This window comes from Petromyzon marinus, unplaced genomic scaffold (genome assembly GCF_048934315.1).
Source record: "Petromyzon marinus isolate PM22_M1 ecotype Great Lakes invasive population unplaced genomic scaffold, UKy_Petmar_22M1.pri1.0 PM_G_Scaffold_30, whole genome shotgun sequence".
Taxonomy (NCBI): Eukaryota; Metazoa; Chordata; class Hyperoartia; order Petromyzontiformes; family Petromyzontidae; genus Petromyzon; species Petromyzon marinus.
In genome coordinates, this window is record NW_027422873.1 from 960,469 (window position 1) to 978,843 (window position 18,375).

Here is an 18,375-nt window from a genome sequence, read left to right on the forward strand (position 1 = left end):
TGATAGACTCACACAGATACCAATTTACTCTGACAGGCCCACAGACTCACACAGAGACCCATAGACTCACACAAATACCAATTCACTCTGACAGAGGCCCACATATTCACACAGAGACCCATAGACCCACACAGAGACCAGTTTACTCTGACAGAGACCCACAGACTCACACAGAGCCCCATAGACTCACACAGAGACAAATTTACTCTGACAGAGACCCACAGACTCACACAGAGACCCATAGACTGATAGACTCACACAGATACCAATTTACTCTGACAGGCCCACAGACTCACACAGAGACCCATAGACTCACACAAATACCAATTCACTCTGACAGAGGCCCACATATTCACACAGAGACCCATAGACCCACACAGAGACCAGTTTACTCTGACAGAGACCCACAGACTCACACAGAGCCCCATAGACTCACACAGAGACAAATTTACTCTGACAGAGACCCACAGACTCACACAGAGACCCATAGACTGATAGACTCACACAGATACCAATTTACTCTGACAGAGGCCCACAGACTCACACAGATACCCATAGACTCACACAGATACCAATTTACTCTGACAGAGGCCCAAAGACTCACACAGATACCCATAGGCCCACAGACTCACACAGAGACCCACAGACTCACACAGAGACCCATAGACTCACCACACAGGCGGTCCCCACGAGGTGGTCGTCAGCCGTGCCCGGCAGCTGAGCGTTACTCACCCCCCCCCCACCACGTCGCTGTCTCCACAGCTGCCGTGACGAGTGTCGCTGTCTTCCTGCTGTCTCCACAGCTGCCGTGACGAGTGTCGCTGTCTTCCTGCTGTCTCCACAGCTGCCGTGACGAGTGTCGCTGTCTTCCTGCTGTCTCCACAGCTGCCGTGACGAGTGTCGCTGTCTTGCTGCTGTCTCCACAGCTGCCGTGACGAGTGTCGCTGTCTTCCTGCTGTCTCCACAGCTGCCATGACGAGTGTCGCTGTCTTCCTGCTGTCTCCACAGCTGCCATGATGAGTGCCGGTGACTCCAGGTTGTCTCTGGCCGCTGCCGTGATGAGTGCCGGTGACTCCAGGTTGTCTCTGGCCGCTGTTGGAGCTCACAGGAACATTCTGGTGAGTCGCTTTTAGGGGGGGCTCACCGGTGCTCTGTGTACTACTATACACTGTACACTACTATACACTGTACGCTATACTATACGCTATACTATACACTGTACACTATACACTGCACACTATACACTGTACACTATACTATACACTGTACACTATACTATACACTGTACGCTATACTATACACTACTATACACTGTACACTATACACTGTACACTATACTATACACAACTATACACTACATTACTATACACTACACAACTATACACTGTACACTATACACAACTATACACTACATTACTATACACTACACAACTATACACTGTACACTATACACAAATATACACTACAATTACTATACACTACACTACTATGCACTACATTACTATACACTACACTACTATACACTCACTATACCCTACACTACTATAAACTACAGTACTATACGCTACTATGCACTACTATACACTACAATGTAATATACACTACTATACACTACAATCGGTACTGGGCCTCCCCTAGGTTGACTCAAAAGAGTAGCTGGTGTAGCGGTGTGTCGTAGTAAACAAAGCCACTGGGGAGACAAAGGCGGTTCGGTGTGGTGCTGGCCACCCACCCCCTCATGTGCCACAGTGCCGGCAGCTTTGATAGGTGCTTCTCTTCGCTAACAGCACTTGCCCCTATAGCCTGCTGTGGCTACACGGGGGACCTTTGTGTCTGTGTGAGTGATGACATGTGGCTCCGTGATGCCTCTGTCCGCTGGGATGCAGCTGAAGCTGGTGCCTGCGATGCTTCGTCTGCTGCAGTCGGTCGGTGTCGAGGGCGACACATTCACGTGGGAGCAGGTGGGTCCCATCACTACCACCAACACCATCATCATCTGCGTGGCTAGGAGATGTTGACTACCTCGCCTGGTGTACAGGAGGTCGTGGATTCCATCGCGACCCTGACACCTGCTGTATAATTTGGATTTGCAGGATTATCACACATGGCTACGTGCGGTGCGAAAGAAGTTCAACATAGTACAGACGTTACACTCACCCACCCACTCACCCAACCACTCGTCCACCCACTCATTCACTGACCTACTCACTCAGCCACCCACTCACCCAACCACTCACCCACTCTATTTACCCACACACTAACACTCACTCATCCAACCACTCACTCATCCACTCACTCACCCAACCACTCACTCTACTCACCCTCTAACCCATCCACTCACCCTCTAACCCATCCACTCACTGACTAGTCCATCTCTTCCGCCCATGCCACTAAATCACTGATCCACCCACCCACTCACTGATTCTCTCACTGATCCACACACCCACTCACTCACCTACTCACTCACCTACCCACCCACTCACCCACTCAATCACTCAACCACCCACTCACTCACCTACCCACCCACTCAATCACTCAACCACCCACTCACTAACTCATCCACTCACTCACCCACTCACTTATCCACCCACCTACTCACCCACTCAGTCACCCACTCGTGTGTGTGCATGCGTGTGTGTGTGCATGTGTGTGTGTGTGCGTCCCACGTAGGCGCACCACTACGTGGGACAATACATCAAGCGGAGACAACTTTACGATGTAGAGAGGCCGTACCTGGTGAGGTGTGGCGGGGACCCCCTGGGGGAGGTGTTTGGTGTGGAGGGATTCTCACTCAGAGATCCCAGGTGAGGGAGATACAAAGAGGGTGGAGAGAGAGTGGGTGGGTGAGTGAGTGTGGGTGAGCGGATGAGTTATTTAGTGAGTGAGTGAGTGGGAGGGCGAGTGGGGGAGTGAATTATTGAGTGGATGGGTGAGCTGTTTAGTGAGTGGGCGAGTGATTGAGTGGGTGAATATTCTTTGGTTCTTTCACTAAAGTCACATAGATAGAAAAATTCTAATAAAAAAGTGAAATAAAAATAAACAAGCACAAGAGAGAGAGGGGTGGAGAGAGAGAGAGAGGGGCGGGAGATAGAGCCTGCATCCAAACCCAGCCTGGATCTCCCTGTCTCTTTCTTCCAGACACTCGGTGGCAGCGCTGTTCGTGAAGTCATTCTCCATAGTGACGGCCGACAGCAGGCGAGGTGAAGTTCCCCTCACTCCCTCCTTCTCACTCCCTCCCCGGGTTCATAGCGCGGCGTAGCACTAACTACTACTACACTACCGCTACCCATATACAGTCACACACTCACTCACACACTCACACATTCACTCACTCACTCTCTTCTTTTTCTTTCCCTTCAGCCGGTGTCAACGTCACCACCACCTCCACCACTTCCTCTCCATCTTGCGCTCCAACCGGTGGCGGTGCTGTTGGTGTGGGTGGTGGTGGTGGTGGTGTGGGTGGTGGTGTGGGTGGTTGTGGTGGTGGTAGTGGTGTGGGTGGTGGTGGCGGTGGTGTGGGTGGTGGTTGTGATGGTGGTGGTGTGAGTGGTGGTGGTGGTGGTGTTGGTGTGGTTGGTGGTGTTGGTGGTGGTGTTGGTGTGGGTGGTGGTGGCAGTGGTGGTGGCGGTGGTGTGGGTGGTGGTGTTGGTGTGGGTGATGGTGGTGGTGTGGGTGGTGGTGTTGGTGTGGGTGGTGGTGTTGGTGTTGTTGGTGTGGTTGGTGGTGTGGGTGGTGCTGGTGGTGTGGGTGGTGCTGGTGGTGTTGTCGTGGGTGAGTGCGTGGTGTGCCGGAGTGAGCCGCGTAGCTGCACGTTAGTTCACGGCGACAGCGGCCACCTTGCCACGTGCCGCCGCTGCGCCTTGGAGCTGCAGCGGCGTGGCATGGCCTGCCCACTCTGCCGCAGGGAGATCCACTCTGTGGTGCACACGTTCCTGTCCTGACACGACACACACACAGACACACACAGACACACACACAGACACAACAACAACTGCCATTCGCCACTAAGTGGCGGTGACGTCACCACGACGCTTGTGCCAGGCTATGTGTACCCTGAGGCAACGTGAAGTGCAGAACGCCCGCTGGCAGGTCACGGGGCAGACCCAGGTGCCACGGGTCGACTGACTGAGATGACTGGCTGATGCACCACCTGTGCCCCCTACTGTGCCAACCTGCTGTGCTTTAGCCACCCGGCGCTCCGCTCGTTGTTCTGAGCATCGCTCCTCCGCCCTCCATTGTTGTTGGAGTGCGACTACCTCCAACTGCCCAGTAGCATCCTTCACGAGCCTATTCCACAGAGGCCGATCTTGACACCGCTGGTACCAGTCATCGGCAAGTCCACTCAGCTCCACGTCCTCCTGTACCACATCACTCCATCTCTTCTCTAACCCGTGCCGCACCCGCTTAGCCCCCTCAATCCGGCCGAACAAAAGCTGTTTCGGCATGCGGTGGCAGGGCATGCGGGCTACATGACCCAGCCATCGCAGCCTTGCCCGCTGGAGGAGCTCACCGATGGGACCTTGCCCAGATCTTTCAACGATTTGTGAGCTCCTCACACAATCCAGTCTGGTTAAACCCAGGATGGATCGTAGGCAGGCCAGCCTAAATGTTTCTAACCGGCGAAGATGTTCCATTAGGGGGGTCCACGTTTCGCAAGCGTAGAGAAGGGAGGGAATGACCGTGGCCGAGAGGACCTGAAGCTTAGTGCGGAGCGACAGACCAGGTAGCTTCCACACAGCGTTACGCAACCGATGAAAAGATATTGCCGCTCGACTGATTCGGAGTGAGATCTCTGCTGTTAAACTGGAGCCAATCATAAGCACACTGCCCAGGTACGGGAAACTCTCCACTCTCTCCACAACTGCCCCATCACCGATTGGGAGTTGTGGGGGTGGAGTGTCCGATGGTACAAAATACACAGACACACACACACAGACACACACACAGACATGCACAACAATAACAACAACTGCCATTCGCCACTAAGTGGCGAATCGCGTCACCACGACGCGTGTGCCAGGACATGTGCACCTTGAGGCCACGTGAAGTGTCGAACGACCGCTGGCAGGAGGTCACGGGGCAGACCCAGGTGCCACGGGTCGACTGACTGAGATGAGATACACACACAGAGACACACAGAGAGACAGATACACAGACACAGACACACAGACACACACAGACACAGATACACAGAGAGACACAGAGAGAGACAGAGAGAGACAGATAGATACACAGAGAGCGTTTGTTAATTTATGTCTCCTTAAGGACAATTTAATGTTCATGTTTTTACCTCAGAATGTAAAAAAAAATGTTCCTCGTAATGTTCAAAATATTTTTTTGTCTACCTCAGAATGTTTATAACAAAATTAACCTCAGAATGTTATTTTTTTACCTCAATGTAAAAAAGATTTGCTTTTACCTCAGAATATAAAAAAATGTTTACCTCAATGTAGAAATTCTATTTTTTTACCTCACTCGCACTCTTGAATGCGTTTATTGCCGTTTAATATATTAAACTTTTGCACATTTTACCTAATCGTTTCCTGTCATCACTTTACGAGTTACGTGTGTGCGTGTGTGTGGGGAGCGTTGGTGCGGCAAAGCAAACCCCTCCAGTGAAGGCCCCCCGTGTGGCATCTAACAGACTGTAGGGGCAAGTGTCTCTTAGCAGCTCGCAGCAGCGGCGACCACCGTCACGACAAAATTATCTTACATCCACGTCCACCCTCTGTGAATATTCACACGCACGTGGGAGACGCGCTAACCCATCCCTAGCGATCTGAGCGGTGCGTCTTAAGAGTGCGAGGATTATTCTCCTGGCCGCTCTAACGCCGTTTCCACGTGACGAGCGACCGGACGGAGCTGCTTTCACTTGGTGCAGGGCAGGCCGCTCGCGTGGACCAAGATTGGCACAGCAGCTCAGTGGGGGGCCCCTTACACCCTGGTGGCAATACACTTAGTTTAGTTTTACTTAGGTCTCTGTTAGTGTGGGTCTCTGTTAGTGTGGGTCTCTGTGAGTCTCTGTGAGTGTGGGTCTCTGTGAGTGTGAGTCTCTGTGGGTCTCTTTTAGTGTGGGTCTCTGTTAGTGTGGGTCTCTGTGAGTCTCTGTGAGTGTGGGTCTGTGTGAGTGTGAGTCTCTGTGGGTCTCTGTTAGTGTGGGTCTCTGTTAGTGTGGGTCTCTGTGGGTCTCTATGAGTATGGGTCTATGTGGGTCTGTGTGGGTCTCTGTTAGTGTGGGTCTCTGTGGGTCTCTGTGAGTCTCTAAGAGTATGGGTCTTTGTGGGTCTTTGTGAGTGTGGGTCTCTGTGGGTCTATGTTAGTGTGGGTCTCTGTTAGTGTGGGTCTCTGTGAGTCTCTTAGTGTGGGTCTCTGTTAGTGTGGGTCTCTGTGGGTCTCTGTTAGTGTGTGTCTGTGTGGGTCTCTGTTAGTGTGGGTCTGTGTGGGTCTCTGTGGGTATCTGTGAGTATGGGTCTCTGTGGGTGTGGGTCTCTGTGAGTGTGGGTCTCTGTGGGTCTGTGTGGGTCTCTGTTAGTGTGGGTCTCTGTGAGTCTCTGTGAGTGTGGGTCTCTGTGAGTGTGGGTCTCTGTGAGTGTGGGTCTCTGTGGGTCTCTGTGAGTGTGGGTCTCTGTTAGTGTGGGTCTCTGTGAGTGTAGGTCTCTGTGAGTGTGGGTCTCTGTTAGTGTGGGTCTCTGTTAGTGTGGGTCTCTGTTAGTGTGGATCTCTGTGGGTCTCTGTGAGTGTGGGTCTCTGTGAGTGTGGGTCTGTGTGGGTCTTTGTGAGTGTGGGTCTGTGTGGGTCTCTGTGGGTCTCTGTGAGTATGGGTCTCTGTGGGTGTGGGTCTCTGTGAGTGTGGGTCTCTGTTAGTGTGGGTCTGTGTGGGTTTTTTTATGAATATGGGTCTCTGTGGGTGTGGGTCTCTGTGAGTGGGGGTCTCTGTGAGTGTGGGTCTCTTGTGAGTGTGGATCTGTGTGGGTCTCTATGAGTATGGGTCTCTGTGAGTCTGTGTGGGTCTCTTTGAGTGTGGGTCTATGTGGGTCTCTGTGAGTGTGGGTCTGTGTGGGTCTCTGTGAGTGTGGGTCTCTGTGGGTGTGGGTCTCTGTGAGTCTATGTGGATCTCTATGAGTATGGGTCTATGTGGGTCTGTGTGGGTCTCTGTTAGTGTGGGTCTCTGTGGGTCTGTATGGGTCTCTGTGAGTGTGGGTCTATGTGGGTCTCTGTGAGTATGGGTCTCTGTGGGTCTGTGTGAGTGTGGGTCTCTGTGAGTGTGGGTCTCTTGTGAGTGTGGGTCTGTGTGGGTCTCTATGAGTATGGGTCTCTGTGAGTCTGTGTGGGTCTCTGTGGGTCTGTGTGGGTCTCTGTGGGTGTGGGTCTTTTGAGTATGGGTCTCTGTGGGTCTATGTGGGTCTCTATGAGTATGGGTATATGTGGGTCTGTGTGGGTCTCTGTGAGTGTGGGTCTCTGTGGGTGTGGGTCTCTTGAGTATGGGTCTCTGTGGGTCTATGTGGGTCTCTATGAGTATGGGTATATGTGGGTCTGTGTGGGTCTCTGTGAGTATAGGTCTCTGTGGGTCTATGTGGGTCTCTGTGAGTATGGGTCTCTGTGAGTCTGTGTGGGTCTCTGTGAGTGTGGGTCTATGTGGGTCTCTATGAGTATGGGTCTATGTGGGTCTGTGTGGGTCTCTGTTAGTGTGGGTCTCTGTGGGTCTGTGTGGGTCTCTGTGAGTGTGGGTCTATGTGGGTCTGTGTGGGTCTCTGTGAGTGTGGGTCTCTGTGAGTGTGGGTCTGTGTGGGTCTCTGTTAGTGTGGGTCTCTGTGGGTCTGTGTGGGTCTCTGTGAGTGTGGGTCTATGTGGGTCTGTGTGGGTCTCTGTTAGTGTGGGTCTCTGTGGGTCTGTGTGGGTCTCTGTGAGTGTGGGTCTATGTGGGTCTGTGTGGGTCTCTGTGAGTGTGGGTCTGTGTGGGTCTGTGTGGGTCTCTGTGAGTGTGGGTCTCTGTGGGTGTGGGTCTCTTGAGTATGGGTCTCTGTGGGTCTATGTGGGTCTCTATGAGTATGGGTATATGTGGGTCTGTGTGGGTCTCTGTGAGTATAGGTCTCTGTGGGTCTATGTGGGTCTCTGTGAGTATGGGTCTCTGTGAGTCTGTGTGGGTCTCTGTGAGTGTGGGTCTATGTGGGTCTCTATGAGTATGGGTCTATGTGGGTCTGTGTGGGTCTCTGTTAGTGTGGGTCTCTGTGGGTCTGTGTGGGTCTCTGTGAGTGTGGGTCTATGTGGGTCTGTGTGGGTCTCTGTGAGTGTGGGTCTCTGTGAGTGTGGGTCTGTGTGGGTCTCTGTTAGTGTGGGTCTCTGTGGGTCTGTGTGGGTCTCTGTGAGTGTGGGTCTATGTGGGTCTGTGTGGGTCTCTGTTAGTGTGGGTCTCTGTGGGTCTGTGTGGGTCTCTGTGAGTGTGGGTCTCTGTGGGTCTGTGTGGGTCTCTGTGAGTGTGGGTCTCTGTGGGTGTGGGTCTCTTGAGTATGGGTCTCTGTGGGCCTATGTGGGTCTGTGTGGGTCTCTGTGAATGTGGGTCTGTGTGGATCTCTGTGGGTCTCTGTGGCTGTCTGTGTGGGTCTCTGTGTGTCTTTCCCTCCCCCCCCTTTATCCCCTGGCCGTCGCCTCCCCCTCGGGTGCGGCCACGCCCACACCTCATCCAATCAGGAGTCCCTGGCTCACGGATGACGCGTCACCTCCGGCTTCCGGCGCTCAGCAGCACTTCCGAGGCGTGGAGAGTCCTGGGAGTCGGCGGCTGCGTCACGTGACGACTCCCACGTGGCTGCGTGCTGCCCGCTCCGTCCGTAGTTACCGTGAAAGACTTGAGACTTGCTGTATTTAGACTATATCGTGACATATTGAGGCGTTAAAACAATCACGGTTTGTTACTTGAACGATTTCCCTTCCCGCCGTGTAATAATGGACAGTGTTTGGTAAGACTTTGTTTTGTTTTTCATCATAACGGGACACATTTTTTACATTATTCCACATGCATAGCGGGGGGTAGGGTGTGAGCTTGAGACGTTTGGAAGCCGGTAAGCATGAGCACTTTTAAGATTTCGTCAATAATGTTATCGGTGTTGCTCAAGCAAATACATTATGAAGTTTGCACACGTGTCAATAATTGATTTTTTTTTTACGCGTGGAAAAATGTGTTACTTATTTTTGCAAAAAATTGCAAATGTAGTTTCTTTTCCAAGTGTTGTGAAAATTCTGCCTTTAATCTTAATGCTCTGTTGAGCACGAAGTGTCCGTGGCATAACCTGTGGTAATCTCCATATATACAAAATGCAAAGTTGTGAATGTGTGTGTTCTCTGTACTTCTCCGCATGCAACAAACTGGAAATTTGCCATGTGGGTACTTTCCAGACTGTACACCATGCAAACATTATACAAATACACTTTTATTTGTGGGGGGAGCTCAATGCATTTATTTTTTGCACGGCAAGTGAGCTGTGACGTCAAATCTGTCACGTGACCCTCGCACGTGGAAGCGTCACGCATTGTAGTGTCGCGGTTAGCGTTGTCTGTGTGTGTGTCTGTGTATCTGTGTGTGTGTGTCTGTGTGTATATGTGTGTGTCTGTGTGTGTCTGTGTGTGTGTGTGGAAGCGTAACTCATTGTAGTGTAGCGGTTAGCGCTACGCCGCGCTACGAATCCGGCGACCCGAGTTCGATTCCCGCTCACGGCCACCACTTGTGAACACTTGTGTGTACCCAGCACGTGCCTGTCCGAGTAATAAACTCCACTCGTGATCACTTGTGTGTACCCAGCACGTGCCTGTCCAAGTAATAAACTCCACTCGTGAACACTTGTGTGCACCCAGCACGTGCCTGCTCAAGTAATAAACTCCACTCGTGAACACTTGTGTGTACCCAGCACGTGCCTGCCCAAGTAATAAACTCCACTTGTGTGTACCCAGCACGTGCCTGTCCAAGTAATAAACTCCACTCGTGAACACTTGTGTGTACCCAGCACGTGCCTGTCCGAGTAATAGACACCAATCGTGAACACTTGTGTGTTCCCAGCACGTGCCTGTCCAAGTAATAAACTCCACTCGTAAACACTTGTGTGCACCCAGCACGTGCCTATCCGAGTAATAAACTCCACTTGTGAACACTTGTGTGTACCCAGCACGTGCCTGTCCGAGTAATAATCTCCTGAGCACGAGGCGCGAGCGACGGACCAAGACATGGACAGAAGCGAGTGGTGGCAAGGCGAGTTGGCAGATGACATCTACCGCGTCCTTCGAGAGAAGGTATCCGCTTCTCTCATCAATAGGCCTCCTACACGCAGACGCAAATCCTACGAACTGATTTACACGGCACGTACGTTCGAGTGCTCGACTCGCAGCGAGGAGGTTGCAAGTTCAATCCTGGCCAGCGGGTCGACCCGGCCCCCTATCTCTCCGGGGACTATAACACGAGTGATACGGTACCTTGTGGAAGAATAAAAGTGGCTGTGCTTTGGAGGTACGGATCTCCACACCTCGTGGTTTTTTTTCATCGTAGGCTGAGGACTACCGAATGAGTTCTTCGCCATCTTTCACTCGCTTGAACAGAGAGACAATTTTGGCCGTGGCTTTTGTCATTCTTGGTTTGCGTGACGGCTAAAGTTAAATGCTGTGGCCCACCGTAACCGGGCGCGTCGCCTCCTTAGACCCCCAGAATAATCTATTATCGTTTCAAAACACCTCTTGACCTCTTGACCCAACTCCACAGCGTCCCAACTGCCCTCCCAACCCCCGCGTCCTCGTTTTTTTTTCCCCCTCGCAGGAGCTGTCGCTGCCTCGGTTTTGCGCACGCTCGCCCCAGCTGCACCTCCGTCGCCACTTCGTCGACCTCCTGGCAACGCTGAGCGAGCGCCTGCAGCTGGGTGTGGCCACGCACCACCTGGCCATCGCAATGTTAGACGTGTTCATGGACCGCCACGACATCACCGTCCGCTGCCTCTACACCTGCTCAATCTGCTACCTCATTATAGCAGGTCGGTCAATCGGTCACGTGCCCACCCACCCACCCACCCGATCACTCGCTCATCTCTCGATCCCCCGATCACCCGCCCGATCACTCGATCACTCGCTCATCTCTCGCTCGTACGCTTCGTCGCTTGTTCACCGTCGCCATGCGTGTCCCTGACACCCTGCGCAGCCAAGTTCGAGGAGATGGATGAGCAGGTGCCGCGACTGGACTGGGTGAACCGGCTGGAGGTGATGACCAAGCAAGGGTTGAGTCTGTCCAAGGAGGAATTGCAACAGACGGAGGTAGCTGCATGCCCCTATTAATTCGGCATGCAATGTTTCACCCCAGAACCGTTCCGTGCATTGTCATGATTCAAGGTCGCGATTTGATTCAAGGAACCAATTGTTTTGTCTTGCTACTTTACAATCTTACTCTGTCGGTCTGTCGGTAAAGTCACATAGATGGAAAAATAATGCAAAAAATCACGACGTTTCGATGGCAACACAAGCAGTCGTCTTCAGGTGATTGATTGTGTTGCGATCGAAACATCAAAGACCCAAAGAGTATGAACACATCATCTCTGTTTCATGCCAACTAATTATTATGTAGACAATTTGAATGTACAGCCTGAATTTGAATATAGAAGCGTGTCTTCTTACTAGATAACAGGAAGGCAAAAGCTGCGGAATAACATTACCACAGCAGACCTGACAAATTAACGTGGAGTGGTGCTCATTTATTTGCACGATGCTGGAACAAGTGCAGGAAATTCTCCCTTCCTATGGTGGGGCTCAGTCTCTCCATAAAACAATCACCCCGTGACGATTTGCTTGCGTTGCGATGGAAACGTCGTGATATTTTTTATTAATTTTTCAGATCTACGTGGCTTTACCGAAAGACTCAAAATAATATGATGGTCTTCTTTGGTTCTTTCGGTAAAGTCACGTAGAATGAGAATAAAATAATAAATTGATAAAATAAAATAACACAATAATGAGAATATTATTGTGTTATTTTATCAATTTATTATTTTATTCTCATTCTACGTGACTTTACCGAAAGAACCAAAGAAGATTAATCCTTGCAAGTCATGAAAGCTTCAAATCGAAATTTAATATGATGGTCATTGCAATTACCCGTGCAGACGAAGGGGCCGAGTTGACTCCTTGACCAGACATTTGAACTGTTTTGCGAGCCATGCACCAAACCCGACTAGTTAAATAAACCCTCCAGGCAACACACAGCAGCGTGGCGGACTGAATGCTTCACGGAGTGGTGGCAGCTGTGCCGTGCCAGCCCACTCTCCCGTCTGCCTCCCCCCTGCACAGTTCCTGCTGCTGCGTACACTCGACTGGAACCTGTGCACGCCCACAGCGGCGCACTTCGTGGACTACTTCCTGTGGCTGTCGCGGCGTGAGGACGCCCCGGCTGGAGGCTCGTCCTACCGGCACGCGTACACGACCAAGTACACGGCCCACTTCCTTCAGCTCGCTCTGCAAGGTGCTCGCAGAGCTGTAGAGGAGCGTTTCGTAGGCACCGGCCTTGCAGCGCTAAGGTGACCGGCGACAGAAGGGGCAGTGCCTGAAACGTCACCGAATATTTTTTTTTTGTCCAACGTCAGAATGTTGATATTCTTAGCTCTTTCGGTAAAGTCACGTTGAAGGGAAACAATAAAATAATAAAATGATATAAAACTATAAAAATTCTCACGACGTTTCGACCATAACACAAACGGTCATCATCAGGTGTGTCGGTTTGCATTAATTAATTTATTTTTAAACAGTGTTTTTATTTATTAAAAAACGTCAGCGCCACGCGCAGCGATTTGGCAGTTCATCTATGTTCTGAAAAGAGGAGGGGGGAGACGAAAAATTAATGTATCTTGTCTGAAAGCCACCGTAAGCGTGAACAGGTCTTAATTGATTGTTCACGCTTACTGTGACTTTCAGACAGCATACATTAATTTTTCGTCTCGCCTCTCTTTTCAGAACATAGATGGACTAGTCCTTCTAAATAAACTGCCAAATCGCTGCGCGTGGCGCTGACGTTTTATAAATAAATAAAACAAACACCGTTAATAAAATAAATAAATTGATGCGAACCGCCACTTCTTTCAAATGTTTCTTGCCGTTGGTTTTCACACCTGATGATGACCGTTTGTGTTATGGTCGAAACGTCGTGAGAATTTTTATAGTTTTATATGTTTTATTATTTTATTGTTTCCCTTCAACGTGACTTTACCGAAAGAGGTAAGAATATGAATTACTGCAGTCACGAAAGCTTTAAATAAAAATTTTAGTCGGAATGTTGTTCAAATGTTCAGGGTGCCGTTGGCCCAACGTTCCTCGTTCACTGGGTGCTTGTGCGTTTAAGCGTCTGTGTGTGTGCCTGCCTGTCATTCCTGTGTGCAGGGTAGAGGTGGCGTAGCGGTTAGCGCTACGCTGCAGCTACGACCCTGGACACCCTGGTCCAACGCCTGCTCACGGCTATCACCGGTGACGATTATCTGAACCGGTCCTGGGCCTCCCCTAGGTCGACTCGGCCTCAAATGAGTAACTCAATGCGGTGTGTAAACATCGCCAGCACTGTGGAGACAAAGGCGGCCGGGCGTGGTGCTGGCCACCCACCCCCTCGTGTGCCACAGTGCCGACCTTCATAGGTGCTGCTACTCGCTAGCAGCACTTGCCCCAACAGTCTGTTAAGGCTAAACGGAGGGTTTTTGTCTTTGTTTGTGTGTATGCAGACCACGTATTCCTGAGTTTCCGTCCATCCGTGGTGGCGGCTGCAAGCATAGCATTGGCCCGTATAGAAGTGAAGCTGCCCTCTGCGTGGACTCTGTACATGCAACACTTCACTGGCCTTGCCTGGGAGGTGATCCTGCCGTGCGTGGAGCAGCTGATTTGGTGATTTGCACGACAAAACAACACAAAGCTCTCCTAAGTGACCGTTTAAGAGACCTATTAAGGCTGAGTTGTGGCTCACGAGGTAGCAACGTGCTCTTTTCTCTCCACAATTTATGTTTACAAACCAATACCGGTTACTCGTTAAAGCCGAATTTACCCAAGGGAAATTGAATACAGGTTATGCGTCGCTGCCCAAACCATCACTGCTGCCCAAACCATCACTGCTTTAAGATTAACTGTTAGTCAAAGTGAAAGTTGTCTCCCAGATCAAATGAGGGATGTCGGTGGGACCGAGGTAGTCGTGTCAATTCAACATTCACACGGTGGAGGCCAGTATCTCCAGAGGACAAATACTGTTGTCAAGTTGGCATGACGAGAGGCTACTAAAAACAACGAGTATGCCATTTTCTTTGGTTCTTTCGGTAAAGTCACCACCACCACGTAGAGTGAGAATAAAATAATAAAATAAAATAATAAAATTCTCACGACGTTTCGGCCACAACGCAAGCGGCCGTCTTCAGGTGAATGGTACAGACCTGTTTGCGTTGTGGCTGAAACGTGGTGATAATTTTATTTTGTTATTTTATTATTTTATTCTCATTCTACGTGGTGGTGACTTTACCGAAAGAACCAAAGAAGATTAATCCTTGCAGTCACGAAAGCTTCAAATCGAAAAGAGTATGCCATTGTGCAACAGATGGCAAATATTTTAAACAATATCCATGACGACTAAATGAAGCTGATATGTGGATTCCTGTGCGTGCGAATTTCACGTCCTAGTCCATCACGGATGCCCTGAGACTCGGTGAGGCGCTCCAGCATTACCCATGGTGCCTTGTGACTCATTGGTAGATGGGCCCTTATGGTTGAGGTTTCTCATCACCTTGCTGAATTAAATAAGCAGATGAACGCTAAACGATTAGACATTCTCACGGTGCTGTTGCTGGCTTCTTAGTATTTTGGGCCTGTGCTTAGCGACCGTTATTTAAACATAACAACATTAAGCTGCACGCTCTTAATTTTTAGAGATTGGGGAGTACGGTTTTCAGATTTTGCCCCAGGGTTGTTTCCACTTATGCTATATTGAGAACAAACTACTACAAACGACAGTACTATGCGGCGGTGTTAATTACTGCAGTACATCCCATGTGTTTTTATTGATGTTAAATTATTATATTGCTGTCAAGGGCACGGTGTGATATTGGGTTCAAGGATCACAAGATGGGCGTGAACCTAACATGATTAGACCCACAGGCATGGACCTGTGTGTGTCAAGATGGGCTTGAACCTAACATGATTAGACCCACAGGTATGGACCTGTGTGTGTCAAGATGGGCTTGAACCTAACATGATGAGACCCACAGGCATGGACCTGTGTGTGTCAAGATGGGCTTGAACCTAACATGATTAGACCCACAGGCATGGACCTGTGTGTGTCAAGATGGGCTTGAAGCTAACATGATTAGACCCACAGGCATGGACCTGTGTGTGTCAAGATGGGCTTGAACCTAACATGATGAGACACATAGGCATGGACCTGTGTGTGTCAAGATGGGCTTGAACCTAACATGATTAGACACACACAGGCATGGACCTGTGTGTCTGTTCTAACTCTACGTCCTCCCCCTGTGTTCGAACTCTTCAGTAAATACAACTTCAACAGGAAGCAGGTCATGGAGCTTCAGGAAAATCCTGCTGTCCACTCTGAGCAGCCCTCCCACTCAGCCTCAGCCATACCACGTGTGCCTCTTCACCAGTCAACTCTACAGCAGCAGCAGCAGCAGCCACAGCCACTACAGCAGCAGCAGCAACAGCCACAGCAGCAGCAACAGCAGCAGCAGCAGCCACAACAACAGCAGCAGCCACAGCAGCAACAGCAGCAGCAACAGCAGCAACAGCAACAGCAGCAGCAACAGCAGCAACAACAGCAGCAGCAACAGCAGCAGCCACAGCAGCAGTCACAGCAGCAGCAACAACAGCAACAAATGATGCAGCAGCAGCAACAGCAGCAGCAGCAGAAACCACAGCAACAGCAGCAGCAGTGACAACAACAACAGCAGCAGGAGCAACAGCAGCAGGAGGAGCAGCAGCAGCCACAGCAGCAGCCACAGCAACAGCCACAGTAGCTGCAGCAGCAGCCACAGCAACAACAACAACAGCAGCAGCAACAGCAGCAGCCACAGCAGCAGCAGCCACAGCAGCAGCAGCAACAACAGTAGCAGGAGGAGCAGCATCTGGTGCCCAAGTCGGTGCAGACGCCACCTGTGGAGGTGGGTCAGGAGATGGAGTCGTCGTCGCCGCCGCTGCCGCCGCCGTTCAGCAAAGAGACCCTTGGCAACATTTGGGATGACCACGTTTTGGCCGCGCAAGCCGCGTGTCAGCAGGAACCTGGCCATTGAGCCGCACAACAGATAGATCGGCAGGCTGTGCGGCGATTGCTGTTGCGTTTTCGGCAGGGCACCGATTTCAGGAATGCAGAACACGGAGCGAGTTGTCGGTCAAAGCTGAGCTCGTCAGAGCTTTGGTCGGCAAGCTGTGGGGGGGGTGGGGGGTGTTCAAGGAGGCTGTAGATTACCGGCAACGAAAGCGTCGCAGAATCTTTGCGACGGTTGCAAATTTCTATTAATGAGGCGTCGTGCCGCACGCAATCCTGTGAATATCGCAAACCGACTTCCGCTGGTCAAGAGGCCAGCCGAACGCCGACAAATAGTGGGTCGGCCTGCAGTTAAAAGCCACGCTGTTGGGGCCCGGCTCCGCTCTGGCCATTTTATGTTTGGCCATGAATTCAAATGGCCAAAGAGACATAGTAAGAATTGTCTTCAAGCCTAAGTGAGCATTGGTTGATGCTTATTTTCACGGGAGTTTCTCAGCTAATGAAGGTATTTTTTAAGGACATGTCTGTGAAGCGATCGTTGCCGTTCCACAAAGCGGTACTTACTGCGTCAATCCCGGAGGAATAATTGGTCGCGAAAGCCTACGTGTTAAACTGGAATAATTGTAGAATCCACCTCTGTGTGCGAATTGAACTGGCGACTATCTGGTTATAGGTTGGACACTTTTATCACTGCGCTACACTGAACAACATTACCAAATACACGGAACATAATGTGCCATCTGTTTAGCCGTTAAAAGAATTGAGGAGAAAAAAATAACCATGCGTGGAATTTGTACCAATCTCATGTCTCTGTTGCGGGGCATAGTGTTAGCCCAAAGCCACCCAGACACTTCCATTAAACCAGGGGTCGGGAACCTTTTTGACTAAGAGAGCCATGAAAGCAAAAAATTTGGAAATTTATTTCAGTGAGAGCCATATAATATATTTTAAAAGTGAATTCAACTAAATGTCAGTATAATAAGCCTCTGAATTTATTCTTTTAAATAATGTTGTTATAACACTCACCATTAATGCGACTTCTGGTGCTGCATGGATTTGCTGATGTCTTTGTAGTCGGGTTGGTACTTGGTGAGGTTAAGCTTCATGCAAGCGTTGAGGCTTTCATCCGTTAAACGTGATCGTAGGTTGGACTTGATGTTTTTAAGATGTGAGAATGACTGCTCACATGCATACGTAGATCCAAACATGGTCAATACAGCAATACTCACACGCTGCAGTGTGTGGTATGTGACAGGAAGCGCGTTCCAAGTTTTGAGAATCAGCTGGTCTTCGGGTTGGAGTTTTTTCATTTCTGTCCACATGTGCTTGCTCGCCAACTCCGCTTTCTGTCGTGTGATTCTTTCCAAATCTTCATTCAGTGACTTGAACTTATTCACCCACATGTCTGAGGCCTTCAGGTCAGCCACTTCTGCTTCAAAATCTCTGACGGAGACACCAGGGATGTAATTCAGGTCGGCTGTGTTCAGTGAACACTCGTTTGGATGGGTGATGAACTTAAAAAGACGAGTGTGCTCACGAAATTCTCCAAAGCGTGCTTTGAAGGACTGTAGGAGACTGGATGTGCAGCCAGCTAGCTGGTGGAGATCAAGGTTTTGAATGGGCTCACTTGCTGTGCATGCATCTTTAAATTGGCTCAGTTTTTCAAAATGTAGTAAACGACCTGTTTCAAGATCCGTGATGAAAAGCTCCAGCTTGTTTTCAAAAGAAAATACAGCTTGTTGAAGGGATAACACTGTATTTCCAATGCCTTGCATTTTCACGTTGAGCTGGTTCAGATGTTCAGTCAGATCTACGAGATAGTAAAACTTGAGGAGCCACTCGGTGTCGGCTAGCTCAGGATGCCCGACGCCTTTCATTTCAAGGAAAGTCCGGATTTCGTTCAGGCAAGCCGCAAAACGGCTAAGCACCTTCCCTCTTGACAACCAACGCACATTGCTGTGCAAAAGCAGACCAGGATAGTTATTTACAACTTCATCCAGCAGTGTTTTAAACTGGCGATCATTTAAGGCTCGGGCAACAATAAAGTTGATCACACGAATGACCAGCGACATCACTTCGCCAAACTGCCTGTCACACATCTGAGCACAAAGTGCCTC

General features: G+C 50.2%; 2 protein-coding genes across 2 annotated transcripts; both read left to right on the forward strand.

The window, feature by feature from the left end:
• The first annotated feature begins 1,862 nt into the window (after nt 1–1,862).
• Nucleotides 1,863–5,361, forward strand: LOC142915372 (protein Mdm4-like). Its single transcript, XM_076061205.1, has 5 exons — nt 1,863–1,961; nt 2,671–2,804; nt 3,139–3,200; nt 3,361–3,432; nt 5,351–5,361. Exons 1-5 carry the CDS (start codon nt 1,863–1,865, stop codon nt 5,359–5,361), a joined length of 378 nt encoding a protein of 125 aa, XP_075917320.1.
• A 4,816-nt stretch (nt 5,362–10,177) lies between these two features.
• LOC142915373 (cyclin-J-like) lies at nt 10,178–16,392 on the forward strand. The gene is made up of 7 exons (XM_076061206.1): nt 10,178–10,278; nt 10,796–11,006; nt 11,171–11,283; nt 12,310–12,481; nt 13,725–13,884; nt 15,530–15,910; nt 16,341–16,392. The coding sequence occupies exons 1-7, from the start codon at nt 10,213–10,215 to the stop codon at nt 16,390–16,392; spliced, it is 1,155 nt and encodes a 384-aa protein (XP_075917321.1). The 5' UTR covers nt 10,178–10,212.
• The last annotated feature ends 1,983 nt before the right edge of the window (nt 16,393–18,375 follow it).